The sequence below is a fragment of the Pteropus medius genome, unplaced genomic scaffold (assembly GCF_902729225.1).
Source record: "Pteropus medius unplaced genomic scaffold, Ma_sr-lr_union100, whole genome shotgun sequence".
In the NCBI taxonomy this organism is placed as follows: Eukaryota; Metazoa; Chordata; class Mammalia; order Chiroptera; family Pteropodidae; genus Pteropus; species Pteropus medius.
This window is the reverse complement of record NW_024342469.1, coordinates 3,103,718-3,123,655: the sequence shown is the minus strand read 5'-3', so window position 1 is coordinate 3,123,655 and position 19,938 is coordinate 3,103,718. Positions and strand designations below refer to the sequence as shown.

The window sequence follows — 19,938 nt, the reverse complement described above, 5'->3', positions numbered from 1 at the left end:
TGCCGAGGATGACTGAGTCCTCGGGGCTGGGGGAAGGGCAGTGGGTGTAGCGGAAGTGGGGGGTCGGTGTGTGAGTTGCCCATCTGGGGGCGTCTGGAAGCATTTGAGTTTGGGTCTTGGGCTTTGACAAAGCGTTGTAAGAGTAAACGTGAGTTACCAGCCGAGGAAGAAGGCTGAAAGGTTCTGTGCCAAGCTGACTTTTCTTTCCATATTTCTCCCCAAATGAAAACATGGCCTCAGGGACTGACATTCGGGTACCTGCAGTGGCCCCGTCCCAACCGCCTGGCTTAGCTCACGGGAGACCAGTGCAGAGAGCACATTTATAATAATCAAGAAATACGGGTGATGAGTTTTGCTGGGACATGTGGAGTGACAGCTGGTATTTTAAGTATGCAGGCCTGACACCTGTGCCCCTTCCTCCACGCTCCTGCCTCACTGTTTTCTCAGAGTGAGAAGCGAAGACAGGGTTTCGGGAACTCGGTTCCTTCGCTGCCAATCACCGGTGTGATCTCTCCACAGTTCCTTTCTGCCATTGCTGCCCTAGGTTTATACTCAGTCACGGGCAGTATGTTCTGGAAGTTTCCTCCGCATCCCGTCGCACTGTGAGGAGGGGGGAATGCGGTGGGGTGGGAGAGTTGGCTTCGGGGTCTGTCGGACTTGGACGGAGTCCACGCCCCCATGGGCCGTGCAGTCCGCTCATTCCCCTCTCCGGTGAGAGGAAGGGGCCATCTTCGTCCTCAGGGCTGTGGGGAGGACCGAAGGAAGCAGTGGACGCGTGGGGTCCATCGATCGCCACACACCCCACCCCACCCCCCGCCAGCCATGCACCTCCTCCCAGACCATCCAAACTATTTGTAAATTCCGACAGTACTTTTCGCGTGTGTTGTTGAGTTTTCCTCTTTGCCTTTGATCTGTGCTGTCCATCCTAGTCGGCAGTGTTCGTTATTTCTACCAAGGGAAATTCGCTGAGCCCAGGTGAGGGTCGGCTTCCTCCCCGCTGCCCAGCGTGTCTGTGTTCGTCTGGCGAGACCACGTGGGTCTCCTCTGAGCTCCTGGGCCCTCCGTTCCAGCACCTTGTCCCCACAGACCCACACTCCACCTCCCTCCCTGCACGTGCATGGCCCTGTGTGACGGCCACCGAGGCCAGGCAGGGAGGCCTGGCTCGCATTCGTGGCCTTCCTCCTTTTAGACAGTCACCACCTGAGCACTCAGTGGCCGTCGGCCATCTTCCTCGACACTCTCATCTCTGGGCGATAATTTTCAACCAGATAAATGGTGCTAAACGCTTTGCTCTTTAATTCATGCGTTCATTTAACAACTGTTGGTCGAGTGACTCCGTGTGTCAGGTACAGAGTAGGACCAAGGACCTACTGTATCTCAAGAACCAGAGGTACGACAGGGACCCAGACACAGGACCGCGGCCCGTGGCCTCGCATCGCCGTGGGGCGGGACTGGGGATGAGCGGGAAGGCAAAGGGCCCTGCAGCCTGGTTCAGGTCGGGACAGTCTCTTGTTCTTTTCACGGTGTCACCGTGTGGCTTTCTAACCTCTGCCATTTCCAACTCGCATCTCCGTCCTTTAAAAAAGCAGTTGGTTTCCACGGGCAGGAGACACCGCACAGTCTCCTGATTCATCATCCGCTTTGTTAAATACTCCGACGACCCTGTTCACGCCATGACACGTTGTCAGTTAGAATCACAGGACTTTTGATGTGGAGGCTGAACTTCAGCAAGGACGGCCACTGGCACAAGGTCATGCAGCTGGTCAGTGAGGAACCGGCGTAGGAACCCCAGGCTGTGACTTTAGAGATCAGGTCAGCCCGGTCTCTGATTTACATCCTTTCAAATAACTGATGGACAGTCAAGTGCAGCCTCAGACACCAGCAGCCTCAAGCTTGGGGATGGCTCCAGGGTCTCGGAATCCAAGCCACAGACTCCCAAGAGGCGATGGCGGTCCCCAGTGGACTCGTGTGCTCTGTGCTCAGGCACGGACTGCACCCCCCGCCCCCCAATCAGCTGCAATTTACTGAGCAGAGACAAGACATGAAGGCGAAGTGCCCGAGGGGGCCTGCATTTTTCAAAGGGGAAAAAAAAAGGCTTAATTATATCTTTAAGAAGCACAAACACGCCAGAGAATACCAGCAGTGTCTGAGACCCGAAGCAGAAATGCCAGGGACGAGGGTTTGGAAGATTAACACAGCTGAACTCAGCACTGGGGCCTTTTTTTTTCTGGGGCTGTGGAAAGCCGGGGAGGGAAACACCTGGCAGGGAAAAGGACAAGGCACGCGTACTGGACGTGGCCCTCTCCCTTCGTCCCGCATTTTGCTGCCTGAATGGTTATTCCAAACAAAGCTGTCCTCACTCGGAGCCTTTGGTACCGGCCCCCTGGTCCCCCGTCCTTCAGGACAGTCATATCTTCCGTCCTGAATTGTGAGGCCTCAAGGACTGATCCTCCTTCTCTCTCCTCTGCCTTCATCCCGCTCAATGATCATGACTGAGCTCCTGCTGCGTCCTGCTCTAGGTCCTGGGCTGGGGACAAGGGGACAGAGATGAACGTGAGGCAGACCCTGACCCTGTAGTGGGAGCTGGCTGGGAAGGCTTCACAAAAGAGGACATAGCGGTCCAGCTGGTCCGCAGTGCCTGGCACATGGCAGACACCAACTTCATGTCTGCGGAGCCAAGTGGGAGGATGGAACTGGACCCGTGGCGGAGGCTTCGCAGTGTGTGCAGTGCCACATGTGGGCAGCACGTGTTCGTCTCCTCCCTCCCTTGTTTCCTGCGCTAGGAAGGTGGGCGGGGCTCTGAAAGAACAGCGCTGTAGAATCGGCCGTGGGGAGGGAGCCAGGAAGCTGCAGACCCAGGTTGCTGGTTCTGTGGGATGTGAAGCCCCTGCACCAGCTCTTTGCCACCTCCTCAGCCTCGCCTGCTTTTCTCTCCCCAAGATTAACACTAGAACCGGCCTGAACCCTCATACTTTTGGGGTTTGCTCACATCCTTTCTGCTTCCTAGGCATCTACTTCGTCTTCAAAATCCAATCTAAAATCAGTTCCTGTAGAATCTTCCTTAAACCTCCCCTGTATTGGATGGATGGATGGATGGATGAGAGGATGATGGGCGGATGGATGGATAGATGAGTCGTGCGATCAGATGGATAAATGAATGGATGGATGGATGGATGGATGAGAGGATGACGGGCGGGTGGATGGATGGGTAGGAAAGCTATGAAGAAAAAAGAGATATCAAGATAAAGCTTGGGTTCAGTCAAGGTGAGGACGAGGAGTTGGAACTCAAACTTGAACTAACCTGGGATTGGAGGGACTATGTTCGCCCAAACCAGAGCCCCAGGGCCGTTTGGCTGAAGCAGCAGTGGTCAGTTTACTGAGTGGGTGCGGCCTGGGAAGGGGGGCCCTGGGCTGCCCAGCGTTAGAGTTGGAGTCTGGGGTTCAGCGTGAGCTTCAGGCTGGAGGGTGGGGGTGGAGCAGCTCGCTGCGGCGGGCGGGAGCGGGCACCTCCTCCAGCACCTCCTCCAGCGCCTCCTCCAGCGCCTCCTCCGCGCCCTCGCACGGTTTCTCGTGTGACCCTTACGGCTCGCCTTTGTTCCGCCTTAATTATTTTTCTTGTTAAATGCAGGGATCCTGAGAAAATCAGGCCCTAACCGTGACCTGCGTCGGCCTCCAGCCTCCTCCGCATCCCTCCCGATGCCCTTTCCGCTAACGCGGCCTTTTGCTTCCTTCCGTTTCTTCCGTCTCGCCGTCTAGCCGTTTGCGATCTGAGCGACAGCGTGGCGTTCTGGTCTTTGGCCGTCATAGAAACTGACCCGGCGAAGCGCCCGAACGTGATGCCCTAACGTGATGTATTTCCATACAAGCTTTTCTACACACTTAGAGCTTTCCTTTCTCGTAAAACTTGAAAATCAGTCCAGTAGAGATACTTAGCTCTCGCTCTGTTTTTGAGCCGTGCAGGAATTCGGCCGTACTTGAAGTGAAAACCAGGTCACGTTTAAACGTTGCAGTGCATTTTAATATCCAGCGGCATTTCTGAGGGAGGGGAAAGATGGTCTGGTGTTTGTTTCTGATTTTTGAAGGCGGCTCTTTTGAATCTTCGTTTCACAGAAGAAATTAAGACTCAGAAAGGTGAACTAACTCATCTGGGGTCGTACTGCTGTTCTCTGTCACTGCATTAGCACCTTCTCTTTCCTCCCTGTCCCCAGACTGAGCCCAGAAGGGATGGCCTGTCATCCTCTCTCCATTCTTACTTAGCCCGGTACCTGGCACACACGGAGATGCCCGGAAATGCCCGTGGGTTTGAACTGTTGATGCCACTAAAGTTCCCACAGGCAGCAAGGAGTGTTTCTTTAAACGCGTGTGTGACACAATTATATTCTATTTGATAATATTTGTTTCATATATAAATTTATAATGTACAGCTATATATTCATATGTAAGTCATACATTCTACATAATATTAATATAAATTTATATAAAACATGTAGGTACATGTAAAGTTTATATAAATTTAAAATACATAATAATATACAGAAAAATGTATTTACATATAAATTAGATTTTAACATCTAAATAAGTATATATTTTATATAGTTAGAAATATATTTCGTATTCATAATAATTATATATTTCTAGGGCATACATGAATTACATGCTCTGTTGAATATAATAATATATGGGAATAAACAAACATGCGGTTGTAGTTTGCGGAGCTGCTTTCCCACCGCCTTTGCTCCTCCGTCCGAACACAATTCCCAGGCTCAAGCGGCCTGTCGCCTCTGTCCTTCAAGGCCCAGAGCCCCTCTGAGCACCGGAAGCAGTAATCACTTTCCTGCCCCTGGGATGGGTGAAGTCGGCAGCTGAACCAGGCCACTCAGGCTGGTGGGGGCCATCGTTGGTCTCAGACCTGGGGAGAGGAGAAGGTGACGCAGATGGGGGCACAGAGCAGGCAGGAGAGCGTGGGGCCATGCACCCTACGAGGGGCCACGGGGGTGGGGGGCCAGACTGTGCCCGAGGGTGGCCCAGTCATCAGGGGCCACTGGTCAACTGAGGGCGGTGACGAGCCCGCGTCTTCAGCCGGGAGCTGAAGATGTTCGTGGGCGTTCGAACAGGACAAAGCTGCAGTGCCATCGCAGCGAGGGGGCAGAGAGAGGTGCTGACAGCCCGCAGAAGCCTGTGCTTATCTCTCCATCAGAGCTGAAGCCTTTGTTTGCTTAGAACAGCCTGGAATTCCACCCGGGCTGCTGGGCATTTCACTTTTGAAACACAAGACCAGGGAGCGAAAGGGGGGACGGCTCACCCAAATCCGCCTCCCGAGCGTGAACTTGGTGTTCCTGCCCGGGGGGCCGGCCGCAGGGGCAGAAGGCCTCGCCACCTGTCGGTCTCCTCCAGCCTTTGCTGCGTGTCAGGCAGGGGGCAAGGGCCTGGCGATGCCACTGCTTGCACAGTTCCTCGGTCTGCGGCCGGGCTGTTTGCGGAAAGCGGCCTGGAGTTAGCGGGGTGGCGCCCCCAGCAGTCCGCAGCTGTTTCTTAACCGTGGTGTAGAGCCAGCCACGGGCTCCAAGCTTGTCCTTTGGGAGTTCCCAGCCAGCCTGCAGTGACAGCATGCTGGGAGCTTGTCACATGGTCAAGCAGAGAGCCGGTTGTCGAGCAGTTCCACACGCCCTGGACCACGTGACTGGGCAAGTCTCGCGATCAGACCGGGAAGGGTGGAGGAAGGACCTTGGAGGTCGTTCATTCATAACTGTCAACAGCTGTTGGTGGCACCTGCCCTTTACTCGTGCTGCTTCCTCTACAGGGAGGGTCCCCCCCGGGCCCCCCCTCCAGAAAGCCTTTCCTGAAGCCCCCAGCCTCCCTCACCTGAGTGCTCGCCCCTGCTGGACCTCGTGCAAGCTTCTAGGCGAGCTCAGCACTTACCTAGGCCCCCCACCGGCTTTGCATCCGGGGTTCTGTCAGTTTTCTCTGCATCACGAGAACGGTGATGCCTGGTGAATGTGTGCACGCACGCAGTCTGGCGGGGAGCTCCCCCTGCACACCTGGAGCTCACGTCGTTGGCAGATGCTGTGCCGGGGTGTCCGGATCACGCAGTACAGAAGCACAGGGTCACATGGCATCATCTGCTCACCGAGGAACCTGAGGCCCAGAAAGGGCGCCAGTCTCTCCACAGTCCCGCTGGGATGATGACACTCACCCTAGCCCCATCTGTCTCATCCCAGAGGGCGGGAGAATTCTCTTCGGGAGCCTTTGGGTGCCCTGCACGGGCAAGGCGGTGTCAGCAGGGCCTGACTGAGAGCTGACCAGGCATAGGAGTGGGGAGTTCGGAGTCCACGCCCACCCAGTCCTGCCCCCCTGGGAACTTGCAGAATGTCCAGGTTGCTCCCTCCTCCACCCCGACCCAGCTGAGCTTCGTCTGCGCCCTGTACTCAGCCCCAGCAGGGAAGGCTACCAGGCATGGCCTTGGCCTGCTCCCTGCCCTGGTCCAGGGAGAACTCCCTGCCACCCCAGCAGCTTCACACAGCAGGTTTCTGCTTCCCCAGACTCACATTTGTCTTCTCTCTGTCACCTGTCCTTCTGATTGCCCTGGCCTATCTCTGCTGCTCAGGCTGGACCCACTCCGAGCCTCTGTCACCCAGACAGCCTCATGCTCACCCATTACCACAAACGCTAAACATGAGCTCAGGTGTCACCCTCCACAGAGGTGTGGAGAGTGAGGGGTCAGGGGTGTGACCCATGGGGAATTGGATAAAGGGAGTCTAGGACCCCATGCGACCCTCGGTATGACAGGGAGGGAGATCACACCTGCTTTGTTTCTGCCCCAGGGTCAGAACCAGGCACAGTGGGCAGGAGGGAGAGGACAGGTGTCTGCCGGGCATCTACCCCGTGCCAGGCCCTTTTCTAGACTCTTAAATCCTCTGTTAGGGAGATGGTGACAGAGGAGGGCGCCTGGCTGCCAGAGGGCAGGAGCTGGCACTGGCTCCAGGGCTGCCAGTCTCCAAGGCCCACTGCCCAGATCCCCACACAGTCTGAGCTGCACACAAAGGAAAGGCTGTAGTAAGCTCACTGTCACTGGTCCCTGGAGGTGAGAGCGGAGCCCGGGGCTGGCCACCTGGAGGGGAGATGCTATGCAGGGAACTCAAGCATCTGGCTCACAGTGGGATGTGGTGAGGTCTGAGGCCCCTTCCAGCCTTGAAACTCCTTGAGGGAAACCCTTTGTGACTGCGGCCCCCGCTAACTTCCAGAACACCTTCTGCTCTCTCCCCAGGTGTTGTGCGCCAGGTGCGGCCCATCGTGGGCCCGTTTCATGCCGTCCTGAAGCTAGAGATGAACTACGTGGTCGGGGGTGTGGTGTCCCACCGAAATGTCGTCAATGTGCACATCTTCGTCTCTGAGTACTGGTTCTGAGGGCCGGTCCTCGGGGCAGCCAAATCTGTAACTCCAGGCCAAGTCATTGCTGCCAGCAACCGTGCCCTGTTCCCGTTTGTGCCACCCAGACGTTTCTCGATTTTATGTATTTGTAGTGTTAGGCGGACATGTATTAAGCTGGGCCAGATGAATAAGTCCATCTGATGTATTTTGGTGTTCAAATAATGAGTCCAATTATTCAACTGTTTGGTTGAAAACCTTGCTTATTTCTGAATGCAGAGGTCAATTTTGCCGTCTTTCTCTGCCTGTGGGCTGGGCATTGCTAAGGACCAAGGAAAGAAAGACATTTTTCAGGGAGCAGTTGTCCAAACGCCAAGAAAAGACCAGTTTTGCCCTGATTGTGTTAATTTTGACATTTGCTCCCTTTTTTTTTTTTGGCCAATCAGATATATGCCCAGTTCTAAGGACATGGCTGCTGTAGACTGGCAGGTATGATAAATTCTGCCCAGAAGCAGCATGGCATAATGCCTCAGGGGCGGGGGCCCTTGGAAGGTAAATTGCTGCTCTGTTGAAACAGAAAAATCCCTTAGTAAAGACACAGCCGTCGGGTGCATGTGCGGCCCCAGTACATTCATTCTCCAGGGGAATGGCTGGGGTTGCTCTGCTCCCTGCTTCCCCTTTTATCATAGGTGGGAAAATAAACAGCTTTGTGATTCTCCTGATGGCCTATGCATGGGAGTCTTTCAAAAAGGGGGTTGGTTCTCCACTAGCAGAATCCCGGGAATGTACCCCAAGGCCTTCTCAAAGGCATTCCCTTCACCCAAGCTTCTGGGGTAGGGCCCGATGTGTGTATTGGAAAAGCTTCCCACCCATACCATTTCTGGAACCACCCCCACCCCCCCACCATCTGAGAAGCGTGCCTCAGCACACTCCAGACCCACATCCAGCCCTGCTGGGCAAGTCACAGAGCTCTGGCTTCTGATCGTGTCCTCGTGGGCGTTCTGACCCCTCCAGAAATCGCTGGGGGACAACGATTCTCTCCAGTGGGAAGGGGAACCCGCCACTAGGCAGAGTCCCCGTGTGCTTGGCACGTGGTGCCTTGTCCATTCTTCCCGGCAACCCAGCAAGGTGGGTGCGATCATGTCCACTTTAGAGGTGAGCAAACGGGGCTCAGAGAGAGGAGCTCAGCTGCCCACAAAGTCACACCACTTTTCAGGGACAAAGGGGAGATTCAAATTCCATTTATCAGACTCCATTCTTCTCTAAAACCCTATGTCACATGAAACGTGGACAGGTAGATCTCTGGGGCCTCCCAGCACCGCCCTCCGCGTGGGGCGTGGGGCCAGGAGCACCTGACGCCCCGAGGCCGACTGGAACCCCCAGGGATTCGGCATGCAGCCCTTTGCTCCCACTCGGCCTCTCCTCCGAGTCCTGCCCTGGGCTTATCCCATCTTCTTAGGCATCGCATTCGCAGCTCGGAGCCCGTCCCGTGCCCCAGCTCTTCTCAGCGGCCTGGACCCTGGCAGCGGCTGAGGTCTCAGCCCCACACATGGGACTTCAGCCTCCTCGGGACTTCAGTGTGGCTGGTGTTCTGATAATGCAGCCAGCACTCCTCCAGCTCTGCGGAGCATGGTCTGTCGCCACCTTTGGCAACTCCCAGCATTTCTGAGGTCACTCGTCTGGGGCATTGATCCATTGAAGCGAGGCCCGGGCCAGCCAGAAACAAGGCCTGCTGGGGCCGGGGCATCTTCAGCCGGCGGGAAGGGGAAGGACTGGTGGGCTAGTCAGTCTTAAGAAGCGGTTCCAGGGAGGAGGAGAGCACGGGGGACATCTGAGCAGCTCTCCATGCCTTTCGTGCCTCGCGGTCTCGGCAGGGGAGGGGTGGGAGCCTGGGGACTGATCCCAGGAATGGAAGCCTCAGGATGAGGGGCAGGAAATGGGGAGGCCACATGGAGTCCCGGCTTCCCACCTGCAGCTCGGGGAGCAAGTCTGCAGAAGCCAGGCAATTCTGGGCCCTCGGAGAGGGACGTTTCTAGGAGCCTCCTCCTCCCTGAGGCCTCCTCTGGGGTGGGAGACAGACGTCCTGGCTACTTCTGGAGAAGAGCCCTTCCCATGCTCTTAATAGGGGTTAGGGTGGGCGTTGCCATTGGAGGGCAGGGTCAAGCCCTCTTGCCGTGGACTGGCTCTCGGGTGAGCACGTGCCCCGAGCTGGCCAATCATCGCTTCTTGGGGGAGGGCGCTGGGGTGTGGGAGTGGGCACATGGGAGGTGGTGAGGGCAGGGAGCTGCCTGGTGGAGAAGCAGAGGTGCCTAGAGGGAGCCCAGCCCTGATTCGGAGAGTCAGAGGCCGCGACCGAACCTCGCCTTGGCTGGGGCTGGCAGCATGAGTCACTGCTACGTGCAGAGCCTCAGGTTCTGCATCTGCAAAACGGAGCAGGTGATTCCTGACCGGCTGCCCTGCCCCTGAACGGCGGTGAGCAGCGCTGGAGATGAAGAATGAATGCAAAAGGGCTTTGCCACTGTGAAGTGCTGCCTGCCTGCCTGAGATCAGACTATCATTCGTCATTTAGCAATGATGGTGATGACGATGGTGATGACGATGGTGATGACGAAGACGACGATGACAATAACGGTTACCTCTGTCAATCAAGACACACGAAAGCATTCTGGAAGCCAGGTACTCTTTTAATTATGCATTTCCTTTTCTTAATTATCAGTGAGCGATTCAGCAGACAGTTACGTAAATGACACATGAGCCTAACTTTTCATATTTCATATGCTCTGGGTTGGGCACCTGATCGATCAGTATCCCATTACTCTTGCGAAGTAATTAGTGCGGGGGCCCAGCGTAGGCTGTTGGGGGACTACCCGACATGAGCTCGCAGGGCCTCTGGGCCCCAACGACAGTGATCCCATCCGCATTGCGGCTCTGGAAGAAAATAATTGAGAGGAATCGGTAAAGGAAAGCAGTTTCTAAGCAGGATGAAAAGACAAACAGACACCAGGTTGAATCGTTTTTGCCGATCTGGTTAAAGAAGAAACTTGGAGGGAAGGTTCCAGAAGGTCGGTTCGGTAATATTCCACCAAAAAGCTGTGTCTGCTTTGAATGAAGGGAACCTACCGTGATGTTCAGAGGAGCCTGGCGTCCTGAAGGGACCGGTCCTAAGGGTCCTGAAGGGACCGGTCCTAAGGGCCCACCTGACACCTAGGACTGAAGGAGGTGAGCCAGCTTTTCTAAGTCCTATCAAGGTTCTCAAGTTGGTGCAGGTGGAAAAAAAATCTGGAAATCGTGTTGTATTTTTTTTCTTAATATTTTACCATGAAAAATTTCCAACATACAGCAAAGAATTTTACGGTCAATGCCAGGATACTCACACCTAGATGCTACCGCCCACATGTCATCAGATCAATTTCCAATTTAACCTAAAAAGAACTCTGCGGGTTTTGTGAGCTGTGTGGCCTCGGGCACATTAGTTAATGTCTCAGAGCCTGGATCTTCTCTCCTACGATGAAAATAGTTACCCGTACGTACTTCATGGTTGTAAAGATGAAAGGGTGATTACATGAAGCACTCAGCTCTCACAGGAAGCCCCCAAGAAGTAAACAGCACTATTACAGATACAATTTCGGAGAATACGCTTTTTCCAATTCGAGTCTAGTGTGGATAAGCATAGAGGCAGCGAAACTCCAGAGGAGTTCGTAAAAGGCTAGTCTTAAGTGGTTTTGGGTGATGTGGCTCCGGCAGCAGAACCCTCGCTCACTCGTCCAAGGACACCACCCGCGAGAGGGCCGGGCCGCTTGCCCTGGACCACTCGCCGTGGAAATGGACACCCTCCGCTCACTGTCGCCCTGGGCCCATTCAGATCCATATTCAGGACATAGTTTGCATAGTGTGTCCCCTTTGCCGGCTCTGCTCGGCCACCTGGATGATGTCTGGGTGCCAGCAGCGAGTCCTCATTACCGGTCGCATTTCCCAGCATCATTCGTGCCCGAGAGCTGGGCTTCAGGAAGCTGTTCGCCTTCGTGCAGGGAGTGGAGTGAGATGGAAATGGGCTCGTCAGTGAGTTTCCAAGTCCTGGGGGAGAAATGGAGCTGGAGCAGCAGCGCATTTACAATGTGGCCTGAGCGAGTACGATGACGGTCACCGTGACACCCAATAATCTCGTTAAACTCTGTGGAAGACCTACTATGTGCCAGGAATGCCTCTGTCGCCGCCCCCCAAGCACACACACACACACACACACACACACACACACACTTCATCCTCAGCCCCTCTGTCAGGCCAGCTCGAGGCCGTCAGCTCCCAGGGACTCCTGTCTCATCCCCTGGGACAATCCTCTGCGTCCATCACTGCAGAACTTGGCTGTGACCACCTGTTCCGTGCCTTTACGTGCTGGCATGTATCCACAGTTCTTGGCATGGTAGCTTTCCTCCTCCAACGTCCGAGATCTGTGACTTTGCTTTTAAAAATAAACTTGTCATTATAGAATATTTAAAAAGTGAAGCACGGAGCATGTAAAGCCTGTCGTACTCATCACGCAGCTTCGGCCGCTATCAGCTTTTTGGACCCACACCTAGAGCAGTTGGCATTTTACGCTGGCTCTTGCAGGGTCAGGAGAAGCTCACCGGGCAGAGAAAGTGGACAGGGTATTGTTCTATGTGGAGGGGTCTGCGTGTGCAAAGGCTCAGAGGCCTGCACGCCCGAGGCTGATGTGTCCTGTGTGTCTGGACCCTGCGTAGGGTGGGTGGAGGAGGGCTGGGAAATAAGTCTGGGGCCCTGTGAAGGGCCCTATGGTCGCATTACGGGGTTGGTGTGGGACCCCTGAAGGATCAAGACCAAGAGGCGCCCCATTCAGTCCGGGTTTTGGAAAGATGACCTGGCAGCCGTGGGGAAGACTGGGAAGGGAGCGGCAGAGACTCAGGAGAAATGGTTCTCTCTTTCAATCACTGACCTGAAGTGATTGAAAGAAGGAATGAATGAATGAATGAATGACCTAAGAAGTAGATGGAAGGAATGGGCCCAGATGGTGCAGGGTTTTGAAAATGAGGTGGAAGAGTTGGGATCAAGCGGCGGTCCCCAACCTTTTTGGCACCGGGGATCGGTGCTCCTATGACATTCTAATGCCTGAGGCGGAGCTGAGGCGGTGATGCTGGCGCTGGGGAGGGGTGGCAAATACAGGTGAAGCTTCGCCCCCTCACCTGCTGCTCACCTCCTGCTGTGCGGCCTGGTTCCTGACAGGCCACGGACCGGTACCGGTCCATGGCCCAGGGGTTGGGGACCCCTGCCCTAAGGGAATTCCCAGGAAGAGGCAGGATCAGAGGTCAGAGCAGTCAGCGTGAGCAGACTTAGAAAGGCTCGTTGGCTGGTTCCAACTAATAAGACACCCGTGTTTATTTCACATGGTACCAAATACACCAACCAGAAGACAGTTCATAGAATAATAGCACTGGACTCTAAGTGCCTGCAGAAAATGAACAAAGAACAAGCCAGACTGACATTTATCTGCAGGGAGACCAAATGTAGGAAGTTTGGATGACTCAAAGTAATCAGCTAGTCTGACTTGTACCATTGACCCCTTCCCATACATCATTTCATGGGTAATTATAATACTCTCGCTTAGTTAATTGACACCAATTCATACAGGAGCTGCCATTAATAAATAATAAACCAGCTGTCTTAAAAACAGATCACTCACCATCACATGCTAAAGCCTCCTAATGCCCCATAACATTTAATAATTAACTTGTGACACCTTGAACTTGCAGGGGACACTGTGAATCACAGTTGAATTCTCCAAATGGCATGCGGCTAGCTGCCATTTATCTTCTGTGCTCCTTGCTGCCACCTGGGATACTGGTTTCATTAAAGCAGCCATGTTGGGGTGTATTTCCTGCGCTCGGTGCCCTGCTTCTGGCAGCACAGGTAACCAGGTCCCCTAGATGGTACTGTTCTCTTCAAGACTCAGGCGAAATGATTCCTCAGTGGGAGGGGTGACCAAGGGGACATGCATCCACACTCGAGTATGCCTTATTGTAAAAACACGAGGAAATAACAGGACTAATTCACTCTCTAGGATATGAAATATATAAACCAAGAGATATATTATCGAGTACTGGTTTAAAAATATACACATATACGTATATACATATACACATGCACCACCGTATCTGTCTCTTAGAGCTGCTATAACAAGTAACTACAAATAGTATAAAACAACAGATATCTGTTCTCTCTCAGTCTGGAGGCCAGTGGTCAGAAATCGAGGTATGAGCAGAGCTGGTTCCTCTCTGTCAGCATCTGGTGGTTGTCGGCAATCTTTGGCGTTCTTTGGTTTGGAGACGCAGCCCTTCCAAATGTGTCTCCACGGTCACGGGCCTCCCCTCTGGATCTGCGTGTCAGATCTCTCTGTCCTTTCTTTCATAAGGACACCAGTCATGGGGTGTAAGGCCCACCCTAAATCCAGGATGGCCTCATCCCTGAGATCTTCACCTTGATGACACCTGCAAAGACCCTATTTCCAAATAAAGTCACAGTCACAGGTGCTGGGAGTTAGGACTTGGACACCTCTTTTGGGGGACAGGTGGGCGACCCATGGGACTGATGAAGGAGAGTGGCAGGGGTCACGGGGGCATGGAACTGGGTCAAGGAAGAGGGGGTTGCCTGGAGAGTGAGACTCAGAAGCTAATGAAATGTCGTAGACAAAGGTGGCCATCTAAAGCCCCTGCTTACTGTCCTTTCGGGGAAGTAGCCAAGTTCCAACGTCCATAATGGGAAATCCAAGCAGTTAGCAGAGGCAACCATAATGGTAGCATCAAGCAACAACTTTGACCTTGACGTCGTATTATTATTGCATGAGACCCTCACCACAGGACCAAGTTCCAGGCATGGCCGCCTTGCTCCGGCACCCTTATGGGTGAATTATTCCAGTCAACCTCTAGATAGTCAGCAGCCGGGATCGTTCCTAAGAGGCTTAAACATATTCTGCATTTTCTGAGGTCAAAGTCAGAGAGATCCTGGAAGAAATCTTCAGATTTCCAAGAACGCACTTCCATGGACCACCTTTCCTCTCTGTCTGTACACAGCAGGTGCTTAATTCTTGCTCTAAAGGGCAAAGCCTGCCTGCCCGAGCATAAGGAGTTTGGATTTGCACAAAAGAACCATTTTCACATGGACTCCCTAGGTCAACAGAGGCCCCTGGTTACGATGCTTCTCTGGAGCCTCAACTGTTGAAAACTGCTAGAACCTTCCCAGCAGCATCGGCCTGGAAATCTGAGCGCAGCAGCCCCCGAACCCAGATCACAGCAGAGAGGGCGCTCGGCATTTCAGAACCGCTTGCTAATGGCCTGGGGGTCACCGGAGAACCTGCTCTGGCCTGCGCCAAGGGCGGCTTACTGTTGATAGTATTCGTGTTTTGGTGAACAGGAAGAAATTCATTCCAGCATAATTAATCCAACTGGGATTTCGAAGGACGGGGGCATTTGCCACATTCCAGACTTCTTGGGTTCCATGGGAGGAAAAAAGGCTTTTTTTTTCTTTTGTGCCACAAAAATTTGGCAAGAAATACTAACCTAGGGTAACGTGAGAAAGTTTATTAGGCCGGTCTATGGCTTTTCTGCCAACCTTGTGTATTATACGACGGGGAGACCGACGCCAGCTCCTCAGGACACATGGCTCGCGGAGTCTTTGCCGCTGGAGGTAAGGCGGGGCTCGGTGGATTAGCGCCCTGGGGCCTGGGTGCTGCAGGCATTAGGGGGAGGCAGGGTGGGCATGTGACAGGGGACAGGCGGCAGAGCTCAGAGATGGAAGCCACCCAGTGTTCGCGGAGTCTTAACAGACATTGGAAAAGAAAAGACACTTCCAAAGGGACCAGGATGACTCTCTTTAGGGAAGTGTCACCAATGTGGCACACGCCACCTCCAGCTGATACTGACAGGTCGATGTCACTATCACCGTTTTGCAGAGGACAACCAGAACCTCAGAGATTAAGGGACTCTCCCAGCGTGGGGCTTGACCAGCTGCTTCTCCCTCTCCCTTGGGGGTGCTCTTTGGCTCTGCCCACGTCGCCCGCCTTCCGCCCAAGCTCCTGATAAACTCTGGCGTCGGGGGACCAGTCTTCCTCCAAACAACACTCAGCTCAATTTGATAAATAGTGACTAAATGTGGGTTGCGTGAAAAATTCCTGTTTCCAAATATACCCGAAGCAAAAACGGCAGCACAGCGGTGGCCAAGTCAGCAGGCGGGGGACGCGCTGCCTGGCAGGACCCTCGGCGGCGTGCATGTGCCAGCCGTAGCCAGTGAGGCTGCTCCCAGCTTCCCAGGGCCGCAGGTCTGGCGCTGCATGGCTGGAAAAGGATCCTTTCCTCGCTTCTCCGGTTGGACCAAACCCAGTGCCTTGTGCCTGTCCCCAACTCACTACCAGATCCTCCTAAGGGTTCTCTTCCTCTATATCAGTTTTCCCATCTGAAAAATGGCCCTACTAATTACTACCCTGCAGGGCTTTTGTGAGAAGGAATCGAGATGGTGAGACAGGGCCCAGTGCCTGGTCCCCCCGGGGACTCAGAAATACCCGTTCGGCTCTTCTTTTCCTTCCCTGGGGACCTGCTTTGTGGGTTCTCATAAACATCACGTTACTCTCCATTCTTTTTTAAAAATTTGATTGACTGCATGTCTTCCATAACACCAGTGTGGAGTCAGGCCCACAGACACAGTGAATAAGACACAGTGGCCAGCAGGACAGTGTGTGGGATTTGGGGGCCCAAAAGAAGCCATTTTCTTTGAATGTCTATCGCAAAGTTGCTAAAGTTAAGTTGTGTTTTCATCCCTTCTATTTTGTTCATTTTGTCTCTATGCCCCAAGATGTTTAAGATAAAACCCATTTCAATTTCACAAATATTTTAAGAAATAAATTCTCGAAGAAAGAGCCAATGAATTGGTTATCATTGAACTTAACTGGTTTGTTAATAAAACTACCGTTCGCGTGTAGAATCCTAAGAACCAACATATCCCTTTTCACTTTGGCTCCTTGGAAGCTCAAATCTAAATTTAATGTCCAATTGAACAATACCCTATCTGACATTTAAATTTTAATTTTACCTCCCATCTTGTTTCTGACCTCCATTTTCTTAGTCTCTACCATTCTAATGCATTTTTTAAGGGAAATCGTCTGGTAACCTCATTTAAAACAAGGCATAAATTAGAAATAATTTTCTAAAAGATGAAGGGAATATCATGATAAAAAACACCTGACACAGTAGCCAAAAGGCGGAGGCCACCCAGGTGTCTGCTGAGGGATGAGTGGATAAACAAAACGTGGTCTACATACAATGGAATGTTATTCAGCCTTAAAAAGGAAGGAAATTCTGAGCTTGCTATGACATGGGTGAACCTTGAGGACGTTATGCTGGGTGAGATAAGCCAGTCACAAAAGACAAATACTGTGTGATTTCACTTATCTGAAGTAACTTAGAGGAGTCAAATTCATAGAGACAGAAAGTAGAAGGGTGGGCGTCCGGGGCTGGGGAGGGGGATCGGGGCGTTAGTGTTTCTTGGGGAAAGAGTTTCAGTTCGGGAAGATGAAAAAGTTCTGTGGACGGAGGGTGGCGGTGGCTGCGCCACATGAATGTACTCCGTGCCACTGAACTGGGCACATGAGAATGGCGAAAAGGGTAAAATTTATGTTCTGTGTATTTTCCCACAATTTTTTAAAAGGTTAGTAAAAACAGAAGTCACCTGAAAATGAACGCTGTAATACTTTTGTCTTACAGAACGCGCCCTAGGCTAGTTTCTGCTATTTTTTTCTCGATAGAGGGATCATGTAGCTGCCTCCACACTGATTCATCTACCCTCTTACCCAAGTGAATTGTGTTCCAGATCTCTCTGAAGAGGCATCGCAGTGCAAATGCTGACTCGGTACCAGCCGCGGCCACCACGAGCTTGCTGTAATCTGATGAGCGAGCAAAACTCTGTCCCCAGAGGAGAAGCATTTTTTGAGCAGCAGGACACAGGCTCCCTGGAGCGAGGGGCGCCCCCTCCCCGTGCCGGCCAGCCCACAGGCCTCTTTGGAAAGGAACACGGTAGAAGCAGGCTTGTAGCAGCGACTGTCATCACCGGTTTATTTTATCTCTGGCCTCCGGGTATTCACACCGCTTCCCCGTTATTAGTCATATTATATCATCATCCACAATTTTGCTTGTCAGCCGGTGCGGGGAGGAGGCACCATTATACTATGGGGGCACTGAGGAAGGAGAAAAAAGCAACCTCTCTCTGGGGAAGGAGGAAGACAGGAGAGGTGACTATGCCCGCCTGGTGCTTTAACCGTGGCTGGTGACAGACGAGGCCCAGAGAAGGGACCTCATGCTCGCTCACTATTGTTTTTTGGAGGGAGGGGTCCTCGAAGCCAGTTTTACCAAAGGTGGACAGAGGCCAGGCCACCCTGTTGGCTGGCAGTGCTTGTGCTTGACTCGGTGGGTCTTATGGGCTCCCTCCTGAGCCAGAGGTGACGGTGGCTACCCTGAGGCTGGGCAGAGACACAGTTGCCTTGGCAACTCACCCTAAGAACAGCCAGAGTGCACCGGTGAAGAAGTCGGACGGTGGAGCCAGGTGGCCTGGGCTTGAGTCTCAGCTCAGCCACTGACAAGCCGTGTGACGTGGGCAAGTTGCTGAACCTCTCTGAGACTGATATGGGACCACGACGCTGCTCACGATACCGAGACCCCTTCCTCCAATCTCTTCTCCGTCATCATAGGGGGAAAACTAAGCTGTTAACAAGGCTCCAGACCCCCTCCTGCGGGCTCGGCGCCTCCCTGCACTTCCGTCCATCCACAGAGAAGGCAGCCTTTAAGTTTAAGGGACAATGATGACTGTCCCTTCTTGGAACTGCTCGGGCTGGAGGGTTAATTCCTAAGGCCTGGTTCTGCCCTTCTAGTGTCTGCGGGATGGCCAGCTGCAATCCAAACCACAGGCAGAGTTGATGATGTCGTGAACAAAGTACTAACTAAACAGAGGAAGGGACCATAAGGCCACAGTAACTCAGGACAAATCTGACAAGTGAATTTAGTTACACGTGCAATGCTCAGTGCAGCGTTCAGCACACACTTAGCTTGCGGTGAGTACCGGTTTCCTTTCTCAGCCCCCTCTTTCCTTCTGGAATATGAATGAGCCACTTTGTACGTGTAAGAACCGGCGAGCTCAAGGCAAGGCAAGGCCGAGGCCCAACGGAACCAGCAGTAAAAACAATGAGCCCTTTTGGGATTAGAAAGCAAAAGGAAGAGTAGCCACAGGTGCCAGTTACAGCAAAACTGCGACAGAAATGACAGGCCCTTCCCTGTCGGCGCCCGGCCCCCCACAGGCGACCACCGTCCTGCCTACGGTCACGATTTTGCTTAATCTCGAACTCCATGTGAAGAGAATTACATCGCTTACACTCCTCTGTAGCTGGCTTCTTTTATCCAATGCTATGTCTGCAAGATTCATGCATATCACCAGGTATACCAGACGTCCATTCTTCTGATCATCGCGTCACATTCCATTGTATGAATAAACTACGCTTCATTCATCCCACAGCTGTTATGAGCATACTTGTCCCTGTCTTTCGGTGGCCACGGCACCCATTCCTGTTGGGTACACGTTTAGGAGCGGAATTGCTGGTCCGCGGTGTGGGCCAGAGTGATTGTCACTTTTCAGTACTGTACGAGAGTTTCGCTTACTCTAAAGTCTCGCCAACAATGATGTCGTCAGTCAGTTTCACCTTAGCCATTCGAGCTGGCCACATGACTTCGAGTACTTTCTTAACCTCTTCGAGTTGTATAGCATTATGGTTTTAACTTGAAAAAAAAATTTTTTTTTTATGGCTAATGATGCTGAGCTCCTCTTACAGTTTATGGTCATTTGGATATCCTCTTTTGTGAGGTGCCTCTTCGAGTCTTTTGCCCATTTGTAATCAAGTTGCTTGTCTTTTTCTTATTGATTTATAAAGCTTCTTTACATATTTTGGGTATATGTGATGTAAACATCTTCCTCCAGACTTACTCACTTATCGGTTTTTCTTGGTGAATAGAAGTTCTTAATTTTGATGAAGTCGAATTTATCAATCTGTTCTCTTATGATTAATAGCTTTTACATCCCATTTAAGAAATCTTTGCTTATCTGAAAATCACGAAGATATTCTGCTATTCTTCTGGAATCTTTCTTGTTTTCTCTCATGGATATCTAATTCAGCACTATTTATCGACAAAACCATGCTTTCCTCTACTATCTTGCTTATGTAGCTTTATTGTAAATTAAGTGGCCATATATGTGTGGGTCTGTTTCTGAACTATTGTAATCCACTGGTCTGTGTCTATTCTAATGGCAGTATCACACAGTTTAATTACCATTGCTTAATTATGGCTGCCTTATAGTAGGTTTTGATAGCTACGAGATTAAGTCTTCCAACTTTGTTCTTCTTCACAAGTGTCCTGGTTGTTCTAGGTTCTTTGGAATTTTATATAAATCAGTTTGTCAATAATCTATTACAAAAATGCTGGTGGGATTTTGATTGAGATTACATTGAGTCTACAGATCAATTTGGGAGAC

The 19,938-nt window shown here is 52.3% G+C and overlaps 1 protein-coding gene across 1 annotated transcript in view; it reads left to right on the top strand.

The window, feature by feature from the left end:
- Positions 1-8,083, top strand: part of FBLN1 (fibulin 1) — a 69,934-nt gene extending 61,851 nt beyond the window's left edge. Inside the window, exon 17 of the mRNA XM_039863192.1 lies at positions 7,265-8,083. Within this exon, the coding sequence (XP_039719126.1) occupies positions 7,265-7,404 (140 nt within the window). The 3' untranslated portion in view covers positions 7,405-8,083. The remainder of the gene's footprint in view (positions 1-7,264) is intronic.
- Positions 8,084-19,938: the final 11,855 nt, after the last annotated feature.